The 17,919-nt window shown below is 56.4% G+C and overlaps 1 protein-coding gene across 1 annotated transcript in view; it reads right to left on the bottom strand.

Annotated features, from left to right (window-relative positions):
• Window positions 1-662: 662 nt before the first annotated feature.
• The window catches only part of SH3BP4 (SH3 domain binding protein 4), a 36,945-nt gene continuing 19,688 nt past the window's right edge, over window positions 663-17,919 (bottom strand). The window contains exons 2-5 of the mRNA XM_084208861.1: window positions 16,611-16,792; window positions 10,917-13,270; window positions 4,749-4,937; window positions 663-1,105 (exon numbers count right to left, since the gene is read on the bottom strand). Of these exons, the coding sequence (XP_084064987.1) occupies window positions 881-1,105; window positions 4,749-4,937; window positions 10,917-13,270; window positions 16,611-16,731 (2,889 nt within the window). The 5' untranslated portion in view covers window positions 16,732-16,792 and the 3' untranslated portion in view covers window positions 663-880. The remainder of the gene's footprint in view (window positions 1,106-4,748; window positions 4,938-10,916; window positions 13,271-16,610; window positions 16,793-17,919) is intronic.

Genomic DNA, 17,919 nt, shown 5'->3' with positions numbered 1-17,919 from the left:
TCTTCCCCAGAGCAGGAGCACCTGGGGACTTGGATTCCCTCTCACCATCCTCCTGATCCATCTCCTGAGGTCCCCGGCGAGCCCCAAACCTTCCAGCTTCTTCCAGAGCTGTCTGCACCACATCCAGCTGGGAGCAAGCTCAAAAAACAGGAACAGGCAACTCCCTGGCCTCAAACAAGAAAACCCACATCTGCAGAGACGTGGAAATAACCCAAAAATCAACCAAAATGCTCACAGGACCTGTGAATAAAATAAAATAAAATTTAAAATGATAAAAAAAAAAAGGTCTTTTTTTGGGGCAAGGTGCTGCTTGGGCTGAGCACATCCCAAATTTAGGGACAGCCCAAGTTCCTGTGGTGCTTTAGTCACAGCTGGTAGCCCAAAACCTGCCTGTAGTGGGGGGAAAGGGCGTTTACTGTGCTTCCTCCTAAAATATATACTTACAGGACTCATATTTGTCTCCAACCCCATCATTTCAAAGCAGTTTCCACAACCCAAAACCAGCCACAGCTTCCCCCACCCCTCCCCAAAGCGGTGACAACTTCCACTGCTCGTTACAAAAATTAGACTTTTATTTGTAAATGCCTAGAAAACGCGATCTCTTTTGGGATCCCTCCCCACCCCTTTGCCCCTCCTGAAAGTTTTTTTTTATTTTTCAGTAAGAAAGAGTTTAACTGGATGAAAAGCCATCCCCCCTTCCAGACGAACCCCCATCAGTCAAGGTGGGATATCTCCCGCTGGTTTCCAGTCCTAGTGGAGAACTTGCAAACTTTGGCCTCTTCAAACCCAACCTCCACTTCTTCTCCTTAAAGCCAAAGGGAGAGGGGGAAAACAGAGGGGAAAAAAAATTCCCAGCCAAGGAGAAGCGGACAAACACGGGCTAGATGGCAAAATCCTCGTGGTCCTGGGGGCTGAAGGCAGCTGCCCTCAGCATGTCCAAGGAGTTGACGAGGATCAGGGTGCCCGTGAGGTGCTTCCAGCGCTTGGTGATGGGGTTCTTCATCTTGTCCAGCCCCGTGTGCAGCTCCTGGATGACGTCCCTGTAGCTGTCCCCCATCTGGCTGCTCCAGGTCAGCAGGAAGTCGTACGCCGGCTTCCACATGGCCTGGGGAGAGGGGCACACAGGTGGGAGGGGGGCAGAGCTCAGCCAGCATCCCACAACGGGCACATTCCCGGGAAAACGGGCCCCTGACACCCTCAGATCCCTGTGCTCCTCCGAGGGGGTGTGCTCTGGAGGAACCTCCAGGGAAACATGGAATCGCTGGGGTTGGAAAGGCCTTAAGACCACTGGGCCCCACCATTGACCTGTGGGCCAGGCGGTGCTGGATTCCAACACTTTGAAGGTCTTTTCCAGCCAAGAGTGCTGCAGGATCTGTGGAGAACCAGGCGTGGCTGCCCTCACCTCGCTGCCCACCATGCAGCTCTTATCATGGTGCAAAGCCTTGTAGGCCCTGTGAGACCATTAAGGCCCAACCATTAACTTGTGGGTCTGGCTCAAAGGTAGGACTCCAACACCCTGAAGGTCTTTTCCAGCCAAGAGTGTTCCAGGATCTGTGGAGAACCAGGCATGCCTGTCCTCACCTTGCTGCCCACCGAGCCACTCTTACCACAGTGTGGGGCCTTGTAGGCTCTTTAACGCCATTAAGGCCTTTAAGACCATTAAGGCCCTTTAAGACCATTAAGGCCCAACCATTAACCTGTGGGTCTGGCTCAAAGGTTGGACTCCAACAGCCTGAAGGTGTTTTCCAGCTGAGAGAATTCCAGGATCTGTGCAGAGCCAGGCATGCCTGTCCTCACCTCGCTGTCCACCGAGCTGCTCTTACCACTGTGCGGGGCCTTGTAGGCCCTGTGAGACCATTAAGGCCCAACCATTAACCTGTGGGGGTCTGCCTCAAAGGTTGGACTCCAACACCTTGAAGGTGTTTTCCAGCCCAGAGAATTCTGGGATCTGTGCAGAGCCAGGCGTGCCTGCCCTCACCTCGCAGTCCTCCATGCTGCTCTTGTTGCGGTGCAGGGCCTTGTAGGCCCTTGGACACCATTAAGGCCCTTTAAGACCACTGGGCCCAAGCATTAACCTGGTGGGCCTGGTATTGCTGGCTCAGAGGTTGGATTCCAACACCTTGAAGACCAAGAGAATTCCAGGATTTGTGGAGAACCAGGCGTGCCTGTCCTCACCTTGCTGCCCACCGAGCCGCTCTTACCGTGGTGCGGGGCGTCGTAGGCCCTGTGAGACCACTGGGCCCAACCATTTACCTGTGGGGGTCTGGCTCAAAGGTTGGACTCCAACACCTTGAAGGGGTTTTCCAGCCCAGAGAGTTCCAGGACCTGTGCAGAGCCAGGTGTGCCTGCCCTCACCTTGCTGCCTACCGAGCCGCTCTTGTCGCGGTGCGGGGCCTTGTAGGCCCTGTGAGACCACTGGGCCCAACCATTAACCTGTGGGCCAGGCAGTGCTGGCTCAAAGGCTGGATTCCAACAGCCTGAAGGTGTTTTCCAGCCAAGAGTGTTCCAGAATCTGTGGAGAACCAGGTATGCCTGCCTTCATCTCGCTGCCCACCGAGCCGCTCTTACCACTGTGCGAGGCCTTGTAGGCCCTGTGAGACCATTAAGGCCCAACCATTAACCTGTGGGGGTCTGCCTCAAAGGCTGGACTCCAACACTTTGAAGGTGTTTCCAGCCCAGAGAATTCTGGGATCTGTGCAGAGCCAGGCATGCCTGCCCTCACCTCGCTGCCCACCGAGCCGCTCTTGTCGTGGTGCGGGGCCTTGTAGGCCCTTTGACGCCATTAAGGCCCTTTAAGACCACTGGGCCCAAGCATTAACCTGGTGGGCCTTGTATTGCTGGCTCAAAGGTTGGATTCCAACACCTTGAAGACCCAGAGAATCCCAGGATCTGTGGAGAGCCAGGTGTGCCTGCCCTCACCTCACTGTCCATTGGCTTCGTAGGGCCTGTGAGACCATTAAGGCCCTGTAAGACCATTAACCTGTGGGTCTGGATCAAAGGTTGGACTCCAACAACTTGAAGGTGTTTTCCAGCTCAGAGAATTCCAGGATCTGTGGAGAACCAGGCGTGCCTGCCCTCACCTCACTGCCCACCGAGCCACTCTTACCGTGGTGCGGGGCCTCATAGGCCCTGTGAGACCATTAAGGCCCTGTAAGACCATTGGGCCCAACCATTAACCTGTGGGTCTGGATCAAAGATTGGACTCCAACACCTTGAAGGTGTTTTCCAGCCAAGAGAATCCCAGGATCTGTGGAGAACCAGGCATGCCTGCCCTCATCTCACTGTCCACCATGCTGCTCTTACCGCTGTGCGGGGCCTCATAGGCCCTGTGAGACCATTAAGGCCCAACCATTAAGCTGGTGGGTCTGGCTCAAAGGTTGGATTCCAACACCTTGAAGGTGTTTTCCAGCTGAGAGAATCCCAGGATTTGTGGAGAAACAGGCGTGCCTGCCCTCACCTTGCTGCCCACCGAGCCGCTCTTGTCACGGTGCAGGGCCTCGTAGGCCCTTTGACGCCATTAAGGCCCTTTAAGACCACTGGGCCCAAGCATTAACCTGGTGGGCCTGGTATTGCTGGCTCAAAGGTTGGATTCCAACACCTTGAAGACCCAGAGAATCCCTGGATCTGTGGAGAGCCAGGTGTGCCTGCCCTCACCTCGCTGTCCACCGAGCCGCTCTTGTCGCGGTGCGGGGCCTTGTAGGCCCTGCAAGACCATTGGGCCCCACCATTAACCTGCTGGATCTGGCTCAAAGGTTGGACTCCAACACCTTGAAGGTGTTTTCCAGCCAAGAGAGTTCCAGGACCTGTGCAGAGCCAGGCGTGCCTGCCCTCACCTTGCTGCCTACCGAGCCGCTCTTGTCGCGGTGCGGGGCCTTGTAGGCCCTGTGAGACCACTGGGCCCAACCATTAACCTGTGGGCCAGGCAGTGCTGGCTCAAAGGCTGGATTCCAACACCCTGAAGGTTGTTTCCAGCCAAGAGTGTTCCAGGATCTGTGGAGAACCAGGCATGCCTGTCCTCATCTCGCTGCGCACCCAGCCGCTCTTGTTGTGGTGCGGGGCTGCACAGGCCGTATGAGACCACTGGGCCCCACCATTAACCTGTGCGTCTGGCTCAAAGGTTGGACTCCAACACCTTGAAGGTGTTTTCCAGCTGAGAGAATCCCAGGATCTGTGGAGAACCAGGCGTGCCTGCCCTCACCTCACTGCCCACCGAGCCGCTCTTACCGTGGTGCGGGGCCTTGTAGGCCCTGTAAGACCATTGGGCCCCACCATTAACTTGTGGGTCTGTCTCAAAGGTCAGACTCCAACACCTTGAAGGTGTTTTCCATCTGAGAGAATTCCAGGATTTGTGGAGAACCAGGTGTGCCTGCCCTCACCCCGCTGTCCACCATGCCACTTTTACTGCAGTGCGAGGCCTTGTAGGCCCTGTGAGACCATTAAGGCCCTTTAAGACCACTGGCCCCAAGCATTAACCTGGTGGGCCTTGTATTGCTGGCTCAAAGGTTGGATTCCAACACCTTGAAGACCCAGAGAATTCCAGGATCTGTGGAGGGCCAGGTGTGCCCTCACCTCACTGTCCACCGAGCCGCTCTTGTCGCGGTGCGGGGCCTTGTAGGCCCTGCAAGACCATTGGGCCCCACCATTAACCTGCTGGATCTGGCTCAAAGGTTGGACTCCAACACTTTGAAGGAGTTTTCCAGCTGAGAGAATTTCAGGATTTGTGGAGAACCAGGTGTGCCTGCCCTCACCTCGCTGTCCACCGAGCCGCTCTTGTCGCGGTGCGGGGCCTCGTAGGCGTCCATCTGCTGCTTGGACACCTTGGCCAGCTTCTCGGCCAGCTCCCGCCAGCGCTGGGCCACCTCCACGGCCGTGGTCAGCAGCACAAAGTCCTGGATCAGCCTCACCACCAGCCCCTGGCAGTCCATCTTCAGCAGGGCCTGCAGGGCACGGGGAAAAGCAAACAGACAGTCAAGGCCGGGTGAGCTTCCCCCCTGGAGCATCCCAAAATCCTCCTGCCTCCTTTTTAGTGACAGCTGGGGAAATGAGGCCAGCAGGCTTGGCAAGAGAATAATCCCATTAATTGAACAAAGTGCTGGACCCCTCTGGATGGGGTCTGGTTCTCCTGGCAGCCCCTCCCGAGATGTCCAGGCCCCACCTTAAGCAGTTTAAAGCATCCCAGGGGATGAGGACAACAGATGCTTTTAATCAAGGGAACTAATCCAGACTCCACCCCAGAGCAGCAGGATCCTTCAGAGCAGCGGACAAGGCACAGCCAGGACATTCTGGGATGGGACCTGGACATCAGCCCTGTCAGGGGGTGGACTGGGGTGAGACCCAGGTGAGGACCCTGACACTACAGGACCATTACTCAGCTTGGGATGTTCTTCCTCTCCTCCTCCTCTTCCTGGATCATTTATTGTCCTAAAAATCTGAGATTTTCCACAAATGGTTTTGAAGTGGAAAGAGCAAATGCATCAGTCTGGGTTTTCTAGGTAGGCATGACTTAAGCCAGGCAAAAAAGGATGGAGTGGGGTTAGCTCCTGCCCTAAGGCGTCAAATCCCATTAAAATCCCCTCAGAGTGGGATGAAGCTGCAGTAGGGGAGAAGCCCCAGAGCAGCCCTGGAAAAGGAAGGGATTAATGGCAGTGTTCACTCTCAGAGGATGGGATCCGGCTGCCAGGATCATCATCCCAACTCCCCAGGGCTCCCACAGCCTCTTCCAGAGCCTCTGGACCACAGCAGTCCCAGCAGCAGCAACCCCAGACCCTGGGCCAATCCCACCCTGAACCTCAGGAGGGGCTTTGATGTTACTAAAAATGGAAATCGAGCAATCAGACCCCACCCACTCCTTCACAGCAGCACGGGGATGGTTCTTGTGGAAATCATAAGGATAAGGTGGTTCCCATGTGGCCAGAATCCCCCTTCTGCCCCTCTGGGTCCTGACACTCCCTCCCAACACAGGGGTCTGGGGAAATCCAGGTTTGGCTCTGGGGCAAAGAAGGGTTAAATCCTCCCGCTGGAGATTTGGGGGAGGGAAGACGGGAACATCTGAACCCACTCCAGCGATTTGCAAATCGAATGCACGGTTGATTTTCCCCTTATCTGCTCCCAGCTTAAAGCTGAGCTGGGTTCTAATCACAGCTGCAGCCCAGCACGTGCCTGCTCCTCCAGAGTGCTGACACCGGCTTCCTGTGGGAGCCAGGGAGGCCATAAACCCCCTTGTCCAACAAGCAGGGAAAATCCATCCCAAGGAGCACATTTGGCTTGGCAGAAAGACATTCAGATCTCACACACCTGCGCCAGAACCGAACCACCTCCTCTCCTACAGCCCACGGATCAGCTCCCCCTCTGGATCCTGCTCCCCCCTCTGGACCCAGCTCCCTCTCTGAATCTTCCATCCTCTCTGGATCCTGCTCCCTCTCTAGATCCTCCACCCTCTCTGGATCCTGCTCCTCTCTGGACCCAGCTCCCCTCTGGATCTTCCATCCTCTCTGGATCTTCCATCCTCTCTAGATCCTGCACCCCCTCTGGATCCTGCTCCCTGTCTGGACCCAGCTCCCTCTCTGGATCCTGCCCCTCTCTGGATCCTCCACCCTCTCTGGATCCAGCTCCCCTCTGGATCCAGCTCCCCTCTGGATCCTCCACCCTCTCTGGATCCTCCACCCTCTCTGGACCCAGCTCCCTCTCTGGACCCAGCCCCCTCTCAGGATCCTGCTCCTCTCTGGACCCTCTACCCTCTCTGGATCGAGCTCCCCTCTGGATCTTCCATCCTCTCTGGATCCTGCTCCTCTCTGGATCCTCCCCCCTCTCTGGACCCAGCCCCCTCTCTGGATCCTGCTCTCCCTCTGGATCCTGCTCCCCCTCTGGACCCAGCTCCCCCCTGGATCTTCCATCCTCTCTGCATCCAGCTCCCTCTGTAGACCCTGCTCCTCTTTCTGGATCCTGCACCCTCTCTAGATCCTCCACCCTCTCTGGATCCAGCTCCCCTCTGGATCCAGCTCCCCTCTGGATCTTCCATCCTCTCTGGATCCTCCATACTCTCTGGATCCAGCTCCCTCTCTGGATCCTCCACACTGTCTGGATCCTGCTCCCTCTCTGGATCCAGCTCCCTCTCTGGATCCTCCACCATCTCTGGACCCTCCACCCTCTCTGGATCCTCCACTGTCTCTGGATCCTGCTCCTGTCTGGATCCTGCTCCTCTCTGGATCTAGGTCCCTCTCTGGACCCAGCCCCCTCTCGGCAGGGTCCTAAGGAAGGGGCAGACTGAAATGCCCAGACCTGCCTTTCCAGGCAGCTGGATGCCAATCCCTGCACAGCCCAGCCTTTAGGGGAGCAGGATGAAGGAGCTGCTCCCATCTCCTGCCCGAGGTCAGGGGCAGAGCCTGGAGCTGGGTTAAGAAGGATGGAGCTGCAGGAGATGGATTCTCCTGCTCCAGGTGAACAACGAAGCAGCAGCAAGGAAAACACCCGGGAGGGCACCTCCTCACAGAGCTGCAAAATCACTCCAGACAAGGACTCTGGCAGAGATGGCTGGGTCTGGGTAACTCTGATGGCCACAGCACCACCCTGGCAGCTCCAGTCCCACAGGCACAGGTGACAGGACACCAGGGGATGGGGTGCAAGGCATCACAGACGCCGAGGTGGCAGCCAGAGGGGGAACATTACTGGAAGCGGCGGCGAGACACCGGGATTAGCTCAGCAGACTTAATCCTCCCGTGGGATTATGCCACAATTTTTTCCATCCTCCTCCCTGGCCCTGGACAAGCCTCCCAGGATAGCTGGGTCCACTCACTGTGTCTCCACCCCTCATCACCCAGGTGTGACCTGGGCTGTGCTTTGCCAGAGCCCTTGGAAATATTTATTATTTATTATTTACTCCCCTGGGAGCAGCTGGGAACCGGCTCTGCCAGCCCAGCAAAGAGCACAGAGGGTGTTTGATATTCAAATCCCAGTTCAAAGCAGAAACACCTCAACTTAAAAGGCATCCAGGGGAGGCTGAATTTACATCCCAGCTTTGAAATGCAGAATCCCATTTCCTAATGAAGGAAAGCAGCATTGTGGAGGGAAAACAGCTCCCCCCTGGGACTTCCTCAAACCCGGGGGATAAAGGCCCTGTGTCCCCAAGGATACCATGAGAGCCACGGGGTGAGAGGATGCTCCTGCACAGGCTCCTGGCTCATCCTCCTCTTTAGGATACACGTCAGGTTTTGACCCAAAAAAGTTGTCTCTGTACAAGTGTTCCCCAAAATAACCCTTGTTTTGGGCATCAAACATCTCACTCACCGTTTTGGCTGTCACCACTTCCAAAATCATCTGGCATGTTTAAAACACACACTCTCAGCCTTAAATACTGATTTTTTTTTCCCCTTTAACCTCATAAAGTCTTGCACTGCCTCCATGGGGTAATTCCCTTGGACATGATGCCCAGCTGGATCTCAGCATGCTGAGGGAGGTGAGGCCCCCCTAGCACTGGTTGCTCAGAGATGTGGCTTCACATCCCTGGAAGTGTCCCAGGCCAGGCTGAACGGGGCTTGGAGCATCCTGGGATAGTGGGAGATGTCCCTGCCCGTGGCAGGGGTTGGAAAGGGATGGGCTTTAAGGTCCTTTCCAACCCAAAGCCGTGGACACCCTGACCTGCAGGACTTTAGGACTGCTCCAGCAGCTCCAAGCAGAAACTCTTGGCAGGAGCCAGGCAGCAGCACATGGATACCTGGATACCGGGAGTCAGAGCAAACAAAACAATGGGAGGGAAAAAAAAAAAAAACATATCCCAAGCTCATCTCCTGTGTGACCTTTACAAGTTGCCTGGAGAAGAACAAGCTCAGAGTTTCCTCTGCACAGCTCCCTGCTGCCGTGCCACGGACCGTTCCCAGCAGACCCGTGTTTTTCCCAACAGCAGTGTCTGTTGGAAGGATGATAAATGAGAGTCTCTCTGACAACCAGGGAGGGAGAAAAGCTGTGTCTCAGGGCAGGTCTAACCCCACGGGCCAGGCACCAGGGGCAACGAAATCTTCTTGAATCCATGCCCAGGTTTTTTATCCAAGCCATGCATGTGCTGCCTGCTTCCGAGGGGCAGGGAGGAGGGAGGGAGAGCTTTCCCTCCCTGCTGAGCAACTCCTGAGCCACATCCCCCCGAGTTTCCTTCACACTCCAGTGCTAGTGCCTGATTAGAGCAGTGGTAATTAAAGGCAGATTACTGATTAACCAGTCATCATGACCAGGCTTTTCCTTGCTTGGCTGCTGGTGCACGACTCTGCCACTGGCGCTTTGTGTACTCAGCACTGATAAACCTGCTTCCACTTCTCCCTTCCCAGGCCTTCTGAGGGGAGACAACCAACTTCCAGCTGAAATGGCCACGCTGGAGCTTAGTGCAGCTGGCTCCCCTTGCCAGAAAGCCAGTCCATTTGTTACAAATAAAATCAGATTTGAACACAATAAAATCCATTACTGCTCCATTGCCATCCCCTGAAACATCATTATTTTCTTCTTTCAACAGGCTCAATCTAATTTCTCCATAGGCTAAGGAGGATTTGACGGCAGCCAGGGGTTTTGGAGGCAGCATCATGTTCCACCAAGAAGGGAGCTCATCCTTTATCCGCAGGCTCAGCCTCACAGAGAGCAGGATTAGAGAAACAAGGAGAATAAAACCTGCCCTGGGACTCTGCTCTCCTGACAGCCACAGGGGAGCAAGATGTTTTCCTGCAGCTCCCAGCCCTCCCCTTGAGTCAGCAGCTCCCTGAGCCTTATCTTTCCCTCTGTGAGGATTCTCCATGGCCTACAGACTGCCTGGGATCCCTGAAAACAATGGGGAGAGATAAAAGCAACACCTGGGGGGGGTTTGCAAACAGGTAAAGCAAACGGTCCCGGAAGCATCCAACAAGAGCAGCACTCCATCCCAGCAATCATTAAGCCTGATGACTGAAGGAGCAAACCCTCCCCTGGGGGGCAAACAGGAGGGATTTTCCAATCCTGGGTGAGGAAAGGGTCACTGATGGCCAGGAGAACTCTGCAACAGAAGCAGGGACCTGAAAGCTGAAAGTCAAGAGCTGAAATGTCGCCCCACAGGCCCCAGCGTGGGACCCGGGCACAGGGAACTCTCCAGACAGCATTTCCATGAGTAACAATGGATTCCATACTCTTCATAACACCTTCCACTCAATCCTTAAATTACCCCCTTCTCCCTAAAAGGAGTGTGGGAACTGAACTCCTCCATTCAGCTCCAGTCCCCTTTCGCCGTAATTTCATTTTGCCAAGCGAGGCCGCCGCTATTCCTTAATCCAATTGACATTTTAAACCATGCTCTTCTCCATAACTCAGTTACTCTGCTCCTGTGGGACAGCACGGAATGGGAGAGAGCTGCAAATCTCTCCCAGACATTTTGCCCTGTATTTTCTTTGGCTCACTACCTGTGAAATGCTAGAAAGGATGGTGGAGGTGATATTTTGTTAGGGATTTACTTGCTAACGGCATTCTAGAAATACTGGCAGGCAGCGCTCCTCCCAAATTCCTTTCAGGAAACGGAGCAAGCCACACATTTCCATTTGTAACGTATAAAGCATCCCAGCTCAGAGGTGCCACTCAAAAAAAAGGCTCCCCATCCCTGAAAGCGTTCCAGGCCAGGTTGGACAGGGCTTGGAGCGACCTGGCACAGTGGAAGGTGTCCCTGCCCACGGCAGGGCATGGGACTGGCTGAGCTTTGAGGCTTCTTCCAACCAAAGCCATTGTGTGATTCTGGAATTCCAATGATCCTGCTAAACCAAGATCCCACCCACCACAGGGCTGGACTCCCACCTGGCAGTGCCCAGCAGGCTTCAAGGCAGACTTCACTCCCTAAAGGCTGAGCTAAGAAACCGCCACCACCTCCCCTGCTCCCTCTGCAGGAACGAAGCCCCCCCTTGGCCAGGCCTGGCACTCACCGTCATCAGCTCCTTCTGGAAGGATTTCCTCTCCTTGTTCTCCACGCTGTTGCAGTCTTCCTTCAGCTTCTCCAGGACGGAGGCCACTCTCTCCGGCTCGCTGTCCAGCTCCGCCCGGCAGAAGAAGGTGAGCGGCAAGTTCAGGTAGCCCAGGGCGTCGGCGAAGGAGCGCCAGCTGCTGAGGTTCTCCATCAGCAGAGTCCTCACCGAGGCGTAGATGTAGGTCAGGAACTTGCAGGGCCTCAGGATCTGCTCCAGCAGCAGGCTGGTGGTGAGGTCCGGCCCGGAGAAGTAGCTGGGTTTGACCTTGCCCACCACCAGCACGTTTTTGGTGTGCACCAGCCCGACCTTGCCCTGGTAGTAGCCGATGTACCACTCCTTGGTCCACAGCTGGCCTTTCAACCTGATCTTCTCCTCACTGAGGAGGGCTATGACGTCTCCCTTCTTGTACTCCAGCAAGTAGTGGTTCTTGCTCTGCCTCACCACCGTCTTCAGCAGCTTCCCGTACTTGAGGCTCGACACCGGCCGGTCCTGAAAAACCGGATACTTGGCAGTGGCAGCCAGGGGGGAGAGGATGATCTTCCCCACCTCGTTCTTCTTCAGGAACCGCCTCTGCCCCGTGGGTTTGATGGCGCTCTTGGGCGGCGGCTGCGGCGTCTGGACGCAGAACTGGGTGAGGATGGCGTCCTGGTCATCCTTGACCTGTATCCTCAGCGTGAAGTCCGACAGCTCGTTGGGGTCGTGCGAGGATATCGGGAAGATGAGGCGGCTGACCTTGCCCAGCTTCATCTGGAAGCCCCGCACCATCTTGGCCTGCTCGCTGGCCTTCACCTCGTAGTTGGTCATGTTGGAGAACATGCAGAGCTTGAGGTCCTGGGGCCGGGACAGGGCGAACTGGTGCTTCCCCCAGAGCTGCAGGGCGACGGGAGCCGGGCCGTGGCACTGCCTGGTGACCTCGTTGACCAGCAGGGTCTTGGGGGCGCACTCATGGCCGAACATGGCCACCACGGTCTTGAAGGAAGGATGGATGTGCTTGGGGCCGTAGACGCCCACCGTGATCTTCTTGCTGATGTAATCCCACACGGTGTAAGGGTAGAGGATGTTCTGGCCCTGCGCCACGGCCGCCACGTACATGCAGGGCTCCAGGTTCTCCAGCTGCACCTGGATGGTGTCCCCGTAGGAATAGCTCAGCTGCATCGGCGTGTAGGGCCCCTCCTTCATGTCGCTGCGCAGGCACTGCAGCCCCACCAGGCCCTTGCTCACGGCGTCGTTCTTGACCTCCGCCGACACCTTCATCTCCAGGATGATGAAGGTCTTCACCTCCATGTTGCTGAGCTTGATCTGCAGCACGGGGCTGATGGTGCTGCACTTGTCGCTGTTCAGCTCCAGCGGCGGGTCCAGCATGGCCTTCATGGAGATCTGCTGCGTCTCCCCGGGGCACACGTGGCCCTCGGGCACGTGGATGCTGATGTTGGTGTCCGGCAGCTGCACGGCCCCGCCGGAGCTGTCCAGCTTGCACACGATGTTGGTCTCCACCGGCTGCGTCTGACCCCAGCCGGGATTCTGGCCAAGCAAATCCAAGTCGTGGCAGGACCGAGCCAGCTTCCTGTGGTTCAGCCAGGCTGTCCTAAAATCCTCCCTGCTCTGGAACTGCTCGGGGGTGGGCGACTTCAAACCGCCGAAGAAACCCGACGACGCCGGCGCGTCCGACTTGGCCTGCAGGACGGACAGCTCGGACAAGCTGTAGGAGCGCTTGCTTCGGAAGAAGGGGTTGTCCCTCCTCACGGGCTGCTCCACGTCCAGCCCGTTTGTGGAGGGAAACTCATCAAAAAGGTTCCCCAGGCTGCTGTTGGCGGCCGAAGCGGGGAGAGCCGCCGCGGGAGCCGCCGCGTCGAAGAGCAACAAATCCACGGCCACGCTGGAGTCGGACCCTCTGTCCGCCGCCCGCGAGCTCCCGTTCAGGAAGGGGTTGGTCTGCGCTCCGTTCAGGAAGGGGTTGTTGTGGGAGGGCTTGGCAGAGCTTCTCTTCGCATCGCCCCACTCCCCGAGCAGGTCCAGCTCCTTGACGCCCTCGTCGGGGCTCTCCAGCAGGTTGTCGATGACGCCGCTGTCGGTGAGGGAGGAGTTGCGGTGGCCGACGGGCTGCACGTAGGAGGAGGGGATGTAGCCCATCTCCGTGGTGTTGTGGGCGTACCACCACTCCCCTCCCGACGTGTCCAGCACGTACAGGTGGTCCCCCTTGGAGAACTTCAAGGTGGTGAAATTGGTGGGGCAGTAGTCCTTGATCGCCACGACTTCCTTGGCGTTCCCGAAGGACGTGGGGTTGTCCACCAGCAAGGCACTGGGAGAAGGCACTGCAGAGGCAAGGAGGAGACAGCAGCGTGAGGGATGCTCAGCAGAGCCACCACGGACTTGGAAGCCTTTATTCCAGGTCACCACTCCGTGCTGTTTGAAGTGATGAAGGGAGTTTTGGGATCATTGAATCATTAAAGCTGGAAAAGGCCTCCAAGACCATCGAGTCCAACCATTAACCCAGCACTGCCAGGTCCACCACTAAGCTGTGTCACATCTACGTCTTTTCTGAACATTTGCAGGTCCACTGATCCCCTGGGCAGCCTCTCAAGCCTGCAGGTATTTTTCTCCATAAATTTTTTCAAGAAAACTCCACTATTTCTGGTACATTCACACCTCTCTTCCCTGAAGGGCTCATCCAAACCCAAGATAACTCTCCCTACAGGCTAAAAGCCCTCTTGCTCTGCTGTAACCCCCTCTCCTGCACATGTGAAATGTGCCCAGAGAAGCTGTGGCTGTCCCTGAATCCCTGGAAGTGTTCCAGGCCAGGTTGGATGGGGCTTGGAGTAACCTGGGCTAGGGGAAGGTGTCCCTGCTTTCAGGTCCCTCCCAAATCAAACCATCCTATGGTTCTGAAGGTCACCCAGTTTGAACCCTCAGAGAATCCCACACCTCCCTCCCACACTGCTGTTCTGGTCCTGGCAGCAGCTCCAACCCTCCCCTGCAGAAGTGCCAGTGGAAGAGTTTTCTGCCAGGGGATCCCAATTTACATCCAGGCTGGGCTGAGCCCACACTGCCAGCCTATTTATTGGCTTTGCTCTCATTTTCAGGATGTGTTTCTGTAAAAAGCGCTAAGGACAAGCTGCAGATGATGCTCCATCAATGGTTAAATGTGTGCTGCCTCCCCAGAGAGTCTGGAGAAAACAAGGAAAGCTGGATTTTCACCAACAGGGAGCTGCAAGGGAACTGGGACAGCACCTGCTTCAACAGAGCTCTGTGGGAGGAAAAGGGAGTTTAGAAAACACAGGAAGCCCTTAAAATCCCAGAGACAAAGGGATGGGAGCTCAGAATGCACATCCCTGCAGTCTCCACTCGAGGCTGGCAGCACTTCTCACCCACAATATAAAAACAAGGCAAGGGAAGATACAGCTGAGCAAAGAGAGGCCTTTAAATATAGCCTGGGGGTCGAAGGAGAAGAGTTTTGTACACATCCTGAACAGCTCCTCTGCCAGCAGGCAAAGGTGTGGGGACATTCATCCTGTGGGAAACTGCACAGAAGCTCTAAACTGGAATTCTTTTGGCAGCCTGCTAGGCTGGAAGCTGCTGTTAACTCAGTCGTGCTGCAGGACGGAGCATTTCCCTTGTCCCTCCAGCTGGGCATGCAGGGGTTAACAGGGGTGTGCTGAAACCCCTTGGAGAAGAGGAGCAATTCCTGGATTTGCATTAAAACCCATCTTATTTGCAGCAAGTGTTTGATGTTCAGCTGCTACACCTGCAAAAACAATCGCCTTTGTGGTGTTTACTTTCAAGGCCCTCAGCTCTCTCCAGCTTCCACCTGGAGTTTTTCCTTGGGATGCTCTCCTGCCAGAGGAGCAGCGATTCCCCTCCCACCCGACCATGGCTTTCATGCTGGGTAACACAGCATAAAAGGAAAACACAGCAGGGGAAAAAAAAAAAAAGCAATAAAAGCTGAAAAAAAACCCCAAAAAAACTATTATTGGAGGAGCAACCTGCAGGCTCCCAGCACTGGGGAGAGGAAACACTTTTGTCACCACCTTGTTGGTGTCACCAAGCCCTCCCAGGGGATGGGGATGGGCCTGGAATGAGGAGGGGGGGATGGCCAGGGACCTTTTGAGCCCTCCCAGGGGATGGGCCTGGAAGGAGGAGGGGTTGATGCTCAGGCACCTTTCGAGCCCTCTCAGGGGATGGAATGAGGAGGGGATGGGGATGGAATGAGGAAGGGGGTATGGAATGAGGAGGGGGGGATGCCCAGGCACCTTTTGAGCCCTCCCAGGGGATGGGGATGGAATGAGGAGTTGGGTATGGAATGAGGAGGGGGGTATGGAATGAGGAAGAGGGTATGGAATGAGGAGGGGGGGATGCCCAGGCACCTTTTGAGCCCTCCCAGGGGATGGGCCTGGAAGGAGGAGGGGGGTGATGCTCAGGCACCTTTTGAGCCCTCCCAGGGGATGGAATGAGGAGGGGATGGGGATGGAATGAGGAGGGGGGGATGCCCAGGCACCTTTTGAGCCTTCCTAGGGGATGGGGATGGAATGAGGAGTTGGGTATGGAATGAGGAGGGGGGTATGGAATGAGGAAGAGGGTATGGAATGAGGAGGGGGGGATGCCCAGGCACCCTCTGAGCCCTCCCAGGGGATGGGGATGGGCCTGGAAGGAGGAGGGGGGTGATGCTCAGGCACCTTTCGAGCCCTCCCAGGGGATGGAATGAGGAGGGGATGGGGATGGAATGAGGAGGGGGGGATGGAATGAGGAGGGGGGGATGGAATGAGGAAGGGGGTATGGAATGAGGAGGGGGGGATGCCCAGGCACCTTTTGAGCCTTCCTAGGGGATGGGGATGGAATGAGGAGTTGGGTATGGAATGAGGAGGGGGGTATGGAATGAGGAAGGGGGTATGGAATGAGGAGGGGGGGATGCCCAGGCACCTTTTGAGCCCTCCCAGGGGATGGGCCTGGAAGGAGGAGGGGGGTGATGCTCAGGCACCTTTTGAGCCCTCCCAGGGGATGGAATGAGGAGGGGATGGGGATGGAATGAGGAGGGGGTGATGCCCAGGTACCTTTTGAGCCTTCCTAGGGGATGGGGATAGAATGAGGAGGGGGGTATGGAATGAGGAGGGGGGTATGGAATGAGGAAGAGGGTATGGAATGAGGAGGGGGGGATGCCCAGGCACCTTTTAAGCCCTCCCAGGGGATGGAATGAGGAGGGGGTGATGCCCAGGCACCTTTTGAGCCCTCCCAGGGGATGGGGATGGAATGAGGAGGGGGTTATGGAATGAGGAGGGGGGAATGCCCAGGCACCCTCTGAGCCCTCCAGGGGGTGGGGATGGCCCTGCAGGGAGGAGGGAGATGCCCAGGCACCTTTTGAGCCCTCCCAGGGGATGGGGATGGGCCTGGAATGAGGAGGGGGTGATGGAATGAGGAGGGGGGGTGGAATGAGGAGGGGGTGATGAAATGAGGAGGGGGGGTGGAATGAGGAGGGGGGGTGGAATGAGGAGGGGGTGATGGAATGAGGAGGGGGTGATGCCCAGGGACCTTTTGAGCCCTCCCAGGGGATGGAATGAAGAGGGGGGGATGGAACGAGGAGGGGGTGATGCCCAGGCACCCTCTGAGCCCTCCCAGGGGTGGGGATGGCCCTGCAGGGAGGAGGGGGTGATGCCCAGGCACCTTTGACGTCGCAGAGCGCGGCGGTCTCGCCGAAGCCGTCGCCCAGGTCGATGAGGGTGCCCTCGGACCTGCAGCGCGGGAGCCCTCCCGAGTTGGCCGCCCGGATCCTCTGCGCTGCCATCTCCGCTCCCGGCGGGCACTACATGGCCTTGGGGACCCCGGTGTCACCTCGGGGCACCAGCCTGGGGGACACAGACAAAGGGCAGGCTGTTAGAGAGGCTCCGTGCGCCCCAGACGCTGATCCCGGTACAGGAGAGCCTGTCCTGCTCTCCCCAACCCTTCGTGGAACACAACCTGGGTGCTCCCAGGGACCACCAACCCTGGACACAACCCCGTAGGAAACAGCCCTCTGGCCTTTAGGAGTTTTTTTGGGAATAGGCTGCTCTCCCAGGATGTAAATTGGTCCTTCTCCCTAACTCCCAAGCGTTGGCAGGTTGCTGTAACACAATTATAAAAGCACCAAGCACCAGGCTGCTGTGGGAGCAGGGAATACCCACAGGACTGGGCTTTTTCCCTGTTCACATCCCTCTCTCCCACTGCAGCATCTCCTTGGATGGGGACTGGCTCTTCCCACTTGCTCTCCCCTCACCCGGCCAACCAGGCAGACCAACATCCCTTCCTGCACTGAATGTGATTAAAAAAAAGGGAAAAAAATAAGGAAAAAATAAAATCTTCCCTCTTTTTTTTTCCCAGAAGCCCTGTGGAAGAGCAGCTGCATCAGCCCAGTGGAGCCGAGAGGAAGAGGAGCCCGTTCCCACAGGACACTCCGACCACCAACGTCGAGGCTGATGCAAGCACAGGCAAGAGCTCCCCTGACGTCACCCCTGTCCTCTGGAGCTGGGACAGCGGCCAGATGGGCCAGGACAAGCTGGGAAGGCTGAAGGCACGGCTGGAGCACAGCCTGAGCCGTGAGCCGCTCCTCCAGGTTTGCACCAGGGAGCAGGAACGCTGTCTGGCGTGGCTGGGATCATCCTGGAAATTCTGCATTCAGCCCCTGCCTCCTGCTCCCCCAGAGCTGCCACAAAACTCCAGCCTGGCTGTAAAACACCAGCAGGTCTTAACCATAAGGGTTTTAATTAGAAATTATAGGCAAATCCCTTGTTTTACAAAGGGATTTTCATCCACTCCTAATGCTGTTCTTCCTTTCTCCCCCTCCCATGCATTCTTTTTTTTTTTCTTTTCCTCCTTCTGCTTGAAAATGAAATCCAGAAATCCAGACCCAAATTCCTTAGGTGGGAATACAGAGCTGATGTCTCCTCAGGCACTGTGAGGGGGAGCAGCAAGTCCTGAAGGATTTGGTGCCCTTTTC

The sequence above is a fragment of the Fringilla coelebs genome (assembly GCF_963513975.1).
Source record: "Fringilla coelebs genome assembly, chromosome: 7".
Taxonomy (NCBI): Eukaryota; Metazoa; Chordata; class Aves; order Passeriformes; family Fringillidae; genus Fringilla; species Fringilla coelebs.
Note: the sequence above shows the minus strand (reverse complement) of the source record. Positions and strands in the feature narration are given on the sequence as shown.